Source organism: Chaetodon trifascialis, chromosome 2 (assembly GCF_039877785.1).
Source record: "Chaetodon trifascialis isolate fChaTrf1 chromosome 2, fChaTrf1.hap1, whole genome shotgun sequence".
Lineage (NCBI taxonomy): Eukaryota > Metazoa > Chordata > Actinopteri > Chaetodontiformes > Chaetodontidae > Chaetodon > Chaetodon trifascialis.
This window is the reverse complement of record NC_092057.1, coordinates 29,980,026-29,992,566: the sequence shown is the minus strand read 5'-3', so window position 1 is coordinate 29,992,566 and position 12,541 is coordinate 29,980,026. Positions and strand designations below refer to the sequence as shown.

The 12,541-nt window shown below is 39.3% G+C and overlaps 1 protein-coding gene across 2 annotated transcripts; it reads right to left on the bottom strand.

The window, feature by feature from the left end:
- Positions 1–4,878: 4,878 nt before the first annotated feature.
- Positions 4,879–12,136, bottom strand: hand2 (heart and neural crest derivatives expressed 2). Of its 2 annotated transcripts, XM_070987031.1 has the most exons (4): positions 11,525–12,136; positions 8,570–8,580; positions 5,712–5,728; positions 4,879–4,949 (listed from the first exon to the last, which is right to left on the bottom strand). In XM_070987031.1, exons 1-4 carry the CDS (start codon positions 12,134–12,136, stop codon positions 4,879–4,881), a joined length of 711 nt encoding a protein of 236 aa, XP_070843132.1. The 2 variants fall into 2 exon arrangements, with proteins under 2 accessions (XP_070843132.1, XP_070843122.1); XM_070987021.1 differs by lacking the exons at positions 5,712–5,728; positions 8,570–8,580 and having other exon boundaries at positions 4,879–5,007.
- Positions 12,137–12,541: the final 405 nt, after the last annotated feature.

Below are 12,541 nucleotides of genomic sequence, written 5' to 3'. Positions count from 1 at the left end.
CTCTGTGTGTCTCTGTCTGCACGCAGTTAGCCCTTCATAGGCCTGGTTTATCACTGCTATGTATAAGGGCCATGCCTACACTGCTCTCAGCATCATATCCTATGCAGGTTGCTGGTTGCCTGGGTGAAAATATTCAATGTTCAACCCTCCCCGAACTCAGTTTACGTCACTGATGATGTACCTAGGCAAGGCATCAAGAGTAAACAAAAGTCAGTGGATGACTGGTCGGACCCTTACATTTGCTGCACGTGGTATATGTACAACAAAAATGGTGTGTACAGGCCAACAACTAGTAAACAATGAACAGTATGGATTTTAACACTTCTTAACGCTAATTAAACCTTGTTTTACTTCCTATTATACTTTTTAGAAAAATAATATCCCATTTTCCATGGAAGTTTCACTTTCCTTTTGGGATTACACCAAAACATGTTGTTAGGCTGGGTTAATATGTGATTTGCTTTGCAACATTCTTTGGTCATTCCATGTTAAATTGACCATAATTATTATTTATATATGCAGTATGTGCATTTAGTTCAATGTATTTGTTTGATAATGTTTGTAAAAAAAAGAAATGTGTGTGTGTGTGTGTGTGTGTGTGTGTGTGTGTGTGTGTGTGTGTGTGTGTGTGTGTGTACCGGTCATTATGGGGTCATCTCTGTCTGACACCAGCTCTCACTCATTATCTGCTCTCCTGTCTTCACCTGAGGCCAGACTAAGGCCCTTACATCTCATGTTAGTCTTTGTCAGGATGAGAAAAATCCTCTAAAGCCCTTTTTTCCATCTCCCAACAACAACATACAGACTGGGATGCCAGATAAGGCTTTATCAGTGACTGTTCTGGGATCATTTATTTGCCAAAAAAAATTTCATTGTTTTTTTTTCACATTTTATTTTGTCAGGGTGGAGAAACACTAGAAATCATTAATCATAGAACACTAAAACTGATATTTAATTCACAAATCCTGTCTAAATATACAGCTTCAATTTCACAATACAGCAATTAGCTGTTTACATCATGCAACAATGGGCAACTCATTTAGCTGATGGAAAAATGTATTTAATTGTAGAATTGTTTTCCACATTAAGTTAAAATCTATTCTAATTATTCAATTAAAGAGATATTAAAGTCTTGAAATGGGATGATGCGTCCTTAGTGGGGTTTTGCCAATGGATGACATATTATTAGGCAGTGCTATATTTATTATGTAACAATCCTGCTATCTAGTGGGGATATCATTTTTAGGTCACAAAATGTAAATGTACCTAGCATTACAGAAAACAAGATTCCTTTGCATTCTTTTAGAATCTTCACAACAACAAATGCTACCACCACCAAAAACCACCAGTTTGATGAATTATGACATTCCGTGTGACATTTTACATTTTTGAGGAAGTACATCAGCCACAGTGGGATGCCCACTATACCACAACAAAGGCACCACAAAAGTTTGCCACAGAAACATGATTAGGTCTTTGCAGGGTAGAAGGGTTTGTTTGACTGACAGGCACCTGAGCCTATTGTCTACAATAGGAGGTGCAGCAGCAAACATCATCAAAGAGGTCAACAGGCTTTCATGTCAACCAGATAGAGACTGAGCAAAGTTCTGACTCCCACCAAAATACGATAGCTTGGTCTGTGGTCCTGAGCTTACAGTGTAGTATCATACTGGGGGAGCCCGTCCACTGTAATTTTTTGACGTGCCATAAAAGTCAGGTGAAATAATCCTAGTATAAAGAGTGAAACAAGACCACAGGAGGAGGGTTGGGGTGGGGGGTGGGGTGGGGGGGGCAATAACTTATTCCCTTGTTAGTGTCACAAATCACAGCAGTGTGTCACCGCAGGCAGCAAATACAGAAGCGGTTTGTGTTGCTAATAGTTAAATATATCTCACAAAGTCAAGATGTCATCCTGTCATTCTCTTTCTTCCAATATGATGTAAATTTAGAGATAGAGGCATCATAAATATATAATATAAACACCATGACACAGAAACCCTACAAAAATGGAGTTCAGCGGAAGAAGAAACAACAGTTAACAGAGATTCAAACAGGTTACTTACAGATACTGTTTTGCCCATTTTTTATAAACTGTTTTTTAATTATCCACTACATTGCAAAACTGCATGTAGCACTACTATGATAAAGTTCCAAGAGGAACCAGGATTTTTTTAATATATATTTTTTTAATGATGTTCAAATGTCAGAGCTATAGGTGTTGCTCTTGTGGTTGCCTCATACATCCCACTATAAAAATGTGTCTAGCAGGGACACTGCGTGCATAGAAAAAACAAACATCTATAAGTGTCTTTTTATGATTGTATGTTTTCCTGCTTATTAAGACATAAACTCACCAACTTCACTATTTAAAACTATCACACACTCTATTGCAAATGTGGCTTTAGACATAAAGATATAGTATGATGTTAAAGGCCAAATCTATAATTCAAATTTTAGCACTGGATAACTAAAGTTGACTTCTTGATGTTTTATGCTGTTAAAGGTTTGTGTAGTCCAATAATATTTATAAACATATAAACAATCTTGTTTACTTCAGTTTACTAATTTTCATATTTGGAAGTCAGTATTCATTCAATGCAATTTAATTCAAATTCTTGAGTTTTATTTGTAAATATACCAAAAATGTAATTGTCAAAAAGTGTCCTTTAAGAAAGTAAATGTAGAAATCATGAGTTTTCGAACAAAAAATAGTAAAATTGATTATTTTACAACAAAAATTTATTCTGTTTGTTTTTTCTGTAAAAGAAAACATATAAACTATATTTATGTGTTCATCTGACATCCATTTAATAAGTGATGCACACTATCATCTATTTTGCATCCCTGTCCAAAATTCTATATGAAATTCAGGCTTTTTTTTTTTCTTTTTTCTTTTTTTTTTTGTCATGACATGAAAGTGGCATATGTTTAAAAAAATTTAAGGCTATCTTTTTGGTATTGTTTTTTTTCTGCTTTGAAATATGGGAGCCCTATTATTCACATGCTTAACAACACAAAACCTGTCAGCTGATGTGTTTGGTTTTTTTTTAAAGTACAAATGCTTACTGAATAATGTTCCCTTTACTGAATCAATCTTATGCATATGCCCAGGAGAAAGTAAGAAATCAGCCCAGTTTGCATCAATTAACCATGGTGGTTTATTAAGTTCATGACACTGCACTGACATCCCACATTAAGCATTATTTAGACTCCCACCACAATTGCACACCATAACATAGACACTTGTCATCACCGTGATGTCACGTTACATGTACAACCTAAAATTGCAAGAAGACACACACACACACACACACACACACACACACACACACACACACACACACACACACACACGTTGTGTTATCACTTGTGGGGACATTACATAGACTTACATTCATTTCCTGGAGCCTTACCCTAACCCTAACCATAACCACTATTTGCCTATTCCTAACCCTGTACCTAATCTAACCTTACCTAACCTGTAACCCTATCCTCAGTCTGCACCCTAAAATTTAATGATTTACATTAAGGGGACCTGCAGTGAGTCCCCACAATATGGCTGTGTAAACAGTTTTTTCTCCCCACAACGTGATAAATACCTGGTTCACACACACACACACACACACACACACACACACACACACACACACACACACACACACACACACACACACGGGGGGGGGGGGGGGGGGGGGGGGATCTTCACATACACATACATCTTGTCCCTTAATCAAAGATACTCAGTAAATGTCCGTTGTCAGTCAGCAAGGCTGTTTTGGTCCTTCTAACGGCCACATTGCACATAAATATATTCCGTTAAATAAAGCAGAAAGCACGTCAACGCCCCGTGTGTGTGTGTGTGTGTGTGTGTGTGTGTGTGTGTGTGTGTGTGTGTGTGTGTGTCGACAGGAAGAGAGACTTCGCTGCACTCCGCTCACACTCAGACAGTGGTATTAACGATACTTTGCTCAGTTTGGTAGAACATAACTTAGGAGCTTTTATGGACCTCTCTTTGATTCGGCAAAAATCCTACTCAGCGAAATAGCACTTTTCATCACAGTGTCCGCTTTCAGAGTGGATTCAAGACAACTCAACAGGAGGCAGAGAGGATAACTTCAGCAAAGCTGCTCAAGGTTTACGCGTGAAGAGTGGAACAGTAGATTCTATTGATTCGCCAGGTCAAATTTTAGATATTGTATTATTTTAACCGGGTCATCCCCTCCGACCTACAGCCCAGCTGCTCTAGCGTTTCTCTAACTCTATATTGATTGAGCCCATACCCATTTACTGTATTATAAATTAGCCTATCCCAAAGATTCCACTGACATCAAAAACGTTGAATTATATGGACACTGACAAAACACGTACAATATTTCCAGTTGGTGAAGCCATAAATATAGATTTTTAATTTTTTTTTCTTTCTTTTTTTCAAATATTCAAACTTTTTAAAAAGAACATGGAATAGCCTTTGTGATATTTTAGTTGTTGTTGTTTTTTTTATTTTCGAGGTAAAATTTAAAGAGGAAATCCTGGTTCAAGATCAAACCCTGACAGAACAAACGGCAGCAAGCCCCTCTGCTGAAGAAAGGTAGGAGTGTTAAAAATCCGAAGTTATGTTCTATCGGTGACTCTCACCATTGAACAAAACAACTGGAATTTGTCACTTTTTTCGTATCTCGCTATAGCAAAAGGAATGAAGCTATGCAACCACTGCAGCGTTCACCGGTCTGTGGGAAGATAACAGTCTACAGGTCCAGAGATATGATGATGACTGCCTTTACAGTTCATCAGAGCGCGTCATTATTGGCCGTCAGTCTCTTCGAGGACAGAGCTGGATGAGGAAAAGAATACTATGAACTGGCAGGAGGGAGGGGGGCGCTACTGTTTAAGTTCCAGAGCCCAGACATGTTGAGGCCATCCTGTCCGTCCTTTACTCTTCTTATCGCCCGCTGACGAAGAGTAAGACGATGAGGATGATGAGGATGAGGTTGTCTTGGGGATCTCCACCTGCAGACACGATATTTATTGTCATTTATACACACTGATCCATGTGCACACACAATAATAGTAGCTGTTAAGAATCACCCTCATATGGGTTACTGTATTTTAGAGCATAAAAGGGCGACTGACAGCGGCCTTTGTCACCGTGGAAATAATAAGCTCAAAATATGCTTGTTTTTTGCGGACCTTAAACTCCGAATCTCCAGTGATTTTACCTCATCTAACGTTCACAGTTTTCGAATACAGATGCTGAAGAAACCAACACTGTTCAAATAACGATATTAAATATATTGACCTTCATTCACTGTGCAATGCAGTGCGCTTATTGGCCTATTTGGGACAAGCCCAATTAGGTCAATGCTCCAGAACACACACAGTTCATACACACATCAGTGGTATTTCTATGGATATCTGCAAGACTTATTAACATTACGATGTTAAAGTTAATTCGAAGAATACTCTGTAAGTGTTTACAAGCACCACACTTTCATATGCATATGGACACCACTCTTGCGCAGCAGCAACATCATTCGGCTAGTAAACTATTCAAATTTGCTAGTGTGTGCGCGTGCGTGCGTCTGTGTGTCTTATCCGTTTTTTCAAGCAATATAAGTCATGTTTCCTGTAAACCCTGGAAAATAATCTGAAGGATTTACTGTGAGCAAAATCAGCTAAAAAAGAAATTGCCTTTAATGTTAAAGATAAAATACTACTACCACTGCTACTACTATTAATTGTATTTTTTTTTTCTGAGCGTGAATGTTTACTTGCATAATTGAGGCTTCCATCAGCCAACAGCGATTCCTGAAGATGTGTTTAGCCGAATCAAACATATAGTGAAATGGCATTATAGTAGACGTTTTTATTTTTATTAATTTATTTCCTTCTCCACAGATACATATACAAACGTGCGCACAGGGATAATGTCTGTATCTCTATCCCGTTTAAAAGGATTAGGCCTATTAATCCCTTTACCCTAATGACAATAATTATTATAATAATAATTATACCTGATTGAAGTGAATTGCCTAGACTGAGCAACAAAGTTTAAATCAATGAGAGGAAAGACAATATGCTGTAACTTCAGTAACAGGACCACAGGCAGAACTGGAAATGTATTCAAATTAAATTCTGATTTATTAGTGAAGATTTAAAAATTGATGTATGTGTGGGCAGTCTGTCTGCACTGTGCAGCTGAGCGCCGCTGGAGGAGCGTCAGTAACCGTCGTGCGCGGTCAGTGACGGTGCTGCGCTGGATAATGACACAGTGACACAAACCTGCTACACTCAACAGTGTTGAATGTCATCTTTATTTACATCGTTCTTTCACGATGAAACATTGGATCTCCATGATTTGCATCACTCCCAAATCATAAACTTCCTAAAAATATGACACTGTAATGTCGTCTTGTTTGCTCCAAATATTGCCTCTACCAATTCTGACGCGGTAAACCACCCATGGGTTCGGTAAACGCAGCGTAATAAGCTCATTAAATGTGAGCCTCGAGAGAAGATTTTGTTTCGACGATTAGTTTTTACTTTTTTTTAATTCTTTACCAGTTACGTTTTCGAATGTAGGAAGCAGTATCCTGATTTTGATATTTTCACCACTGAGAGATTTGCTTTTACTTGTCAATATGATGCTATTTCATCTTTTAAGTGCCCTGCTATTAGTAATTTAGATTACCCAGTTCCAGAAAAGCAGACAGCAAAGGACACGAGTTTAATAATAGAGACCTCTGTAGTTCTAAACGTTGGTGCTTTTCCAGAAATGTGCGTATACTAATAAAAGATCAGACGATTTGAGTGAAACTGTCGGATCTGTGAATTCAGGATGATTCTGTGTGTGTGTGTGTGTGTGTGTGTGTGTGTGTGTGTGTGTGTGTGTGTGTGTGTATATATATATATATATATATATATATATATAACCAACTGTGGCCAACTGTGCGGAGAAAACCGACCGAATTTGCAAATATGTTATTTCGGTTCCAGTGCGTTAATGAAGACACAAGGTGCAATAAAACAAGTGTTGCCAGCAGACCGCGTCTACAACTATTGCAAATAGGAGGAGCAAGAGAAGCGACAGCAGACATCTAAACAAGTTAATCCCCATGGTTTTTATTGTGTTATGTTCTTCTGTCGTAGGCTCCAGTCTCTTGGCTTCAGCTGACCGCGCGACATGTTCTTCATTCAGAACAAAACGTTACGAGTTATGTAGGTTCTATAAAATGTCGAATTCCAAAGTAGTAACAAGAAGGGAGCAATAATAACAATAACGACGACGAGGAGAAGAATGAATACGGCTGAAATACTAACTGAATGAGAAATCTGATTTTACACATTGAGTTATCTTCGGCCTCCATTCTGTTATTATTACAGACACGCCACCATTATGGATTACAAGAAGATTATAATGTCATTACATGAACAGATTATTTTTCAAAATTATTAGACAAAAAATCTAAAGTGTTCATCAAATTTAATAAGCCCTAACATATTATTAATATTTTTTTTATTACACGTTTGAAGACTGTACGAGGCCCATGACTTACCAAGATAATAAAAAATATCAATAAATATCTTGTAACATGTCACACTGGGTAACACATCACCACTTCTATTAAAGTCCTACATTAACAAGGCAGTAGATCTTTATGTACAGTTTCACGTGTGATGCCATTGTATTATCATTTGCTTACACTTAACTGAAGGATTTTTTAAGGTTCTTGCAGCGCACACAACACCAGTTTACAGCCACACTCATTTGTCAAGACAGAGGTCCAGGCTGTTAGTCTGCAGGTTACACATCAGTGAAAGCAAAACCAGTACCAGTGTCTTACTAGTCAGGCTGCACAAAGCAGTGCTGAGATGTAAATTTTTAACTCTCTTTATACTGCACATTTACTCTGTATCACTTACAGCACCACAATTACACAGTTTCTTTTTTTCTGAAAACTTGACACTGCAGCACAGTGAAAGTGGTGCTGTGACTCAGTCTTAAGTCTAGTCATTTCAAAATGTCTTAAGCTTTCTATCAGAAATCATTTCAGATCATGATCTAAATTACATTTTTGGAAAAGATGAAATGAAAAACCATGCACATATTTATAATAAAAAGGATGGATTCAAAGGTGGCTGAAAATAGGTAAAACTGATCAAAGCAGATTTGTCTTGATAAAATCCAAAAGTGTTGTTGTGTCCCTGCCTCAATGAGGTCTTTTGCACAAACTGGATCGATAGATTCTTCCATTATAGTACAACAAAGTAAACAAACCCACATTGTGCCAGCCTGTTTCCACCAAGCTTACAGGTCCCTACGCTTAATTAGACTAAATTCCCTTCTGGGTTTACTACATCTTCATTAATATAAGAGCAGTCTGATGAGTAGAAGCAACATTAAGGGTTTTCTTTTGCTCCAATGAGTATCAACCTCACTTATAGTTTTTTAATAAAAGTTAATTCTATCCAATAATACAATATAATACATATGTGGCACAGTTGTAGCAGGGCAGTGTGTATTTGAATCCAGGACTGGAGTGTCATGAAAGAGTTGACATGAGTTATTAACAGGATTACATTCTCCTATTAGTGATTGTAGTTTGAAATATGAGGGAAAAAATGCTGTCTGGTTTCCATTATGCACCACACTTCCTATAGGCAGCAAGTTAGGCAACAGAAAGGAAATAATTATTCTGTTCTATTTTCTAAACTACTCAGACCTGCTATGTATGGTCATGTATTTGCTGTGTTTCTATACACAATTCCCTGTTGGACTAAAGCTTGGTGTTAGCTCTGGAAAAGGCAAGATGCAGTAGTGATGATTATTAATAGAAAGAATGTGTGCCAAAAACAACAGGCAGAACAACCGGCAGCTAGTTTTGTTAAAGCATGTAGAATCAATGACTTAGTTCTGTTTGTATGTAGTAATACATAAATTGCCAATGATAATGAATATATGAATATATGAATATATGAATATATATATATATATATATATATATATATATATATATATATATATATATATATATATATATATATATATATATATATATATATATATTAGCAATCTGACACTGCAGGCTACTGTGTTTGACAGAGCACATGTACATTTATGCCAATGAATGTGGATCAACTGAACTCCTGTGAATGCAAAGCGCAACTATAAAGACAGATGAAATGGGTTTAAATCTCTTAGATGTGCCAAACTCTAAATCTTTAGCAACGACAGGACCTTGTAAAGATATAGCCATAGGATATGGGTGGAGAGAGCGGACAGAGTGGACAGAGCTGGAACCAAAACTATGTGGATAATATAGCGGGTTCTTAGGACAAAACCATCAAAAAAGAGTTGCAAGGAATAATAGTAGTGGGTCTGCATGGCTGAACCTGGCCCCTTCTGGCTCCAAGCTGTCTGAGGATGGCAACCAATTTTCTGGCTCCACTGTTAAATCCACTCAATCATTTAGACTTGACCATTATTGTGTACAAATCTTTTTATCTTTCTATTGTTGTTTCTATGTTTGTTGATGGTTAAGGAGTCAAGTGCCCTTTCTAAAAATGTGTAAAAACACATATTTGACTTTTACTCTCTTTACCAGTCACCTCTTGTGCTTCACTTGTGTTTTAAATTCCTCTGCCCTATGGGCTTGAAGATTATTTTCCATTTGTGTTGCCTGTGATGCTCCTTTTAGTTTGGTTTATGCTGCTTCTAGCATTCACATAACTCAGACACATTGAGCTGGTTGTGGAAGTCTAAAATGGACTTTGGACGGTCGACATTGAAAGCCTGTAATGGTCTGGATAAATGGTAGGTGCAGGTATGCCTACGTGCATATATATATATATATATATATATATATATATAGAGAGAGAGAGAGAGAGGAGAGAGAGAGAGAGAGAGAGAGAGAGAGAGAGAGGAGAGAGAGAGGAAGAGAGAGAGAGGGGGGGGATATCATTTATAAAAAAAAAAAAAAAAGATCTTACAGAACATCGCTTTCCTAATTTACATGTCCTGCGACAGAGAGTTAACTCTTTTAGGCCTATTGGTCTTCCGTCGTCATTTTCTCAATGAATTAAATTAGCCTATAATCAATCAGCTAAGTATCCGAGGCGTGTAAGTGAATCTCGGTCAAATTAGAGCCACCTAGCTCCTGTTTAAAAGTTCGACTTTTTCATTGTAATATTTTTGTCTCGGTACAGAAAACAGCCCATTTATGTAAAAGCGAAGATAAAGCAGTCGATCACACACTGACACAACACTGGAATGACTGTCGGCCAGCTGTCTGTCCCGTCCAGCCAACACAACGCTGTCCTTGCAAAAAATGTGCGTGTTTGCATTAAGACAACGATGGCGAATGGCTCACGATCTTAACAACCAGCCGTGCAGGATCCTCCACAAATTCCACTGACGTGTGTTCTGCTACACAATACAACGTTATTTTAATGCTTGTATATTTTGAGCAATTTGTCCACGCTTCTCTTTTTATAAAGAGCAGAAGTAGCATTTATTTAGAGTAAATGAAGTTGCATTTAGTGGATTATATGCCGTGCAGAACGGAATCAGTAGTCTAATGTTTTTTAAGAAAGATGAACTGGCCAACATTTTCGAAATGATGTTTTGTTTTTTTTGTTTTGTTTTTTTGTTGTTGTTTTTTTTTGTTAAGAAGTTTGGAGTAGTTTTTTTCGAATGTGAGAGTGGCTGCATCAATGTCGAACAGAACCATAATGGATCACTTACTCTGTAAAACAAAAGGAATGTTGTTTCTGTGACAAAGTTACGCATTCGCCTCCGCTGCTGCCTTTTTGACTACCTACTCATGGAGAGATTACGGGATGGTCAGCTGTGACCCGTAGTCATTAACCTTACTGAGAATGAGGAATAATTAAATTTAAGAATTACAACAATGTATCATCTTCTCGCTACAAAGACTACATCGACCTAAGAATTTAGGTCAGAGCCCAACTCATGTAAGCAAAAAAAAAAAAAAAAAGGTGACTGCAACTGTCAAAGTTAGGGGTAAATTAAATTTACAATCCACTGGTAGCTGTAGGCCTCATTAAGATGGCCTATAGTTTATCTCTCCATCGCATTAGGTCTTTCAAAGCTCGCTTCCTAATCCACAGAACTTTCAACTGTTTCACGCTGTTGCTTCTCTTTTCTTTCATCACCGGCCTGCTCCAGTCCACTGCTCTGACTCAAACGCATATGGAATTTAAGATTTAAGAATTCCTTCAATTAGAGGTTAGAGATGTATTTTTAAATGTTGACTACTTTTTTCAGCAAAAAAGTGTCATAGTTTGAACTGTATGTCGAGTAAGTGTGGACTACTACGGGAGTGTCAACGAGGCTGCAGACTATGTCGAGTTTTACTCAGAGAAAAAAAGACTGTGCGTCGTGTCCTCCTTCAGCTGATCACTGATCGGCTGCTGTCTGATTACGTTATTTACTCTCCTGTTATCAAAATTTCAGGTGGCTTCATTTAACGGCTCCAGCTTATGTCAGTGTGCACACTGGTCTTACCGCCTCTCTCTTCCTCCGCTCCTCCCGAGCCTCCGTCTTCTTCAGCTCGGCCTTGAAAGCCTGTGTGTCTGCCTGTCCGTCCTTGTCCAGGATGTCCATCAGGTAGGAGATGTAGCTGGTGGCCAGTCGCAACGTCTTGATCTTGGACAGCTTGGTGTCGGCCGGCACGTTGGGGATACACTCCCTCAGCTCCGCAAAGGCCGAGTTGATGCTCTGGGTCCGCCGCCTCTCCTTCCGGTTGGCCGTGGGTCTCCGTTTCACGGTCCGAGGATGTGTGTGGTGGTGCATACCGACCGTGGTTCCGTTAACCGAGATGGTGCCGGCCCCCTGGACCAAGCCGCCGGGTCCGTAGTGGTGGTGATGGTGATGGTGGGAGTCCAAGCCGCCGGTAGACCCGCCGCCGCTGTTGCCATGGTACTCTGGGCTGTAGCCGGGCGCGAGGCTATATTCGGTGGGAGACATATCCGCGTGGCTTATCAGCCAACTCGTAAAGTACGGAGGAGCTCCAGCGTCCTCGTGACACCGACCAGCCGCCGCCGCATGCAAGGAATAGTGGTGGCTGTCGTGGTGGTGCATGACCGGGTGGTGAGAGAAGCCCGAGACAAGACTCATAGTGACACACACAAACACGCACTCACGCGCGTACACAAACACACAAACTCTCTCTCTCTCTCTCTCTCTCTTTCTCTCTCTCTCTCTCTCTCTCTCTCTCTATCTATCTTTCTGTGTGTGTGTGTGTGTGTGTGTGTGTGTGGATGTGTGCGCGTGCGCGCGTTGCACGCGCGCACACACGCACGGGCCCTTCTTGGATGCTGTAAAAGTAAAACTCTTTGCTGATTAACGGTTGTCCAGAGCAGATGTCTGCATCTTGAATAGCTAATTTCCCCAGCGGCTTCCGCCAGACGAAGCCCGACTGGCCGGTGCAACAGTAGGCTAGACCCGTGCTAGACTTGTCTATAGTGGCCCTGTAGGCCGCTCAGTTCTGTTCAAACAACCCCTCCTTTTCTAAGACATTGT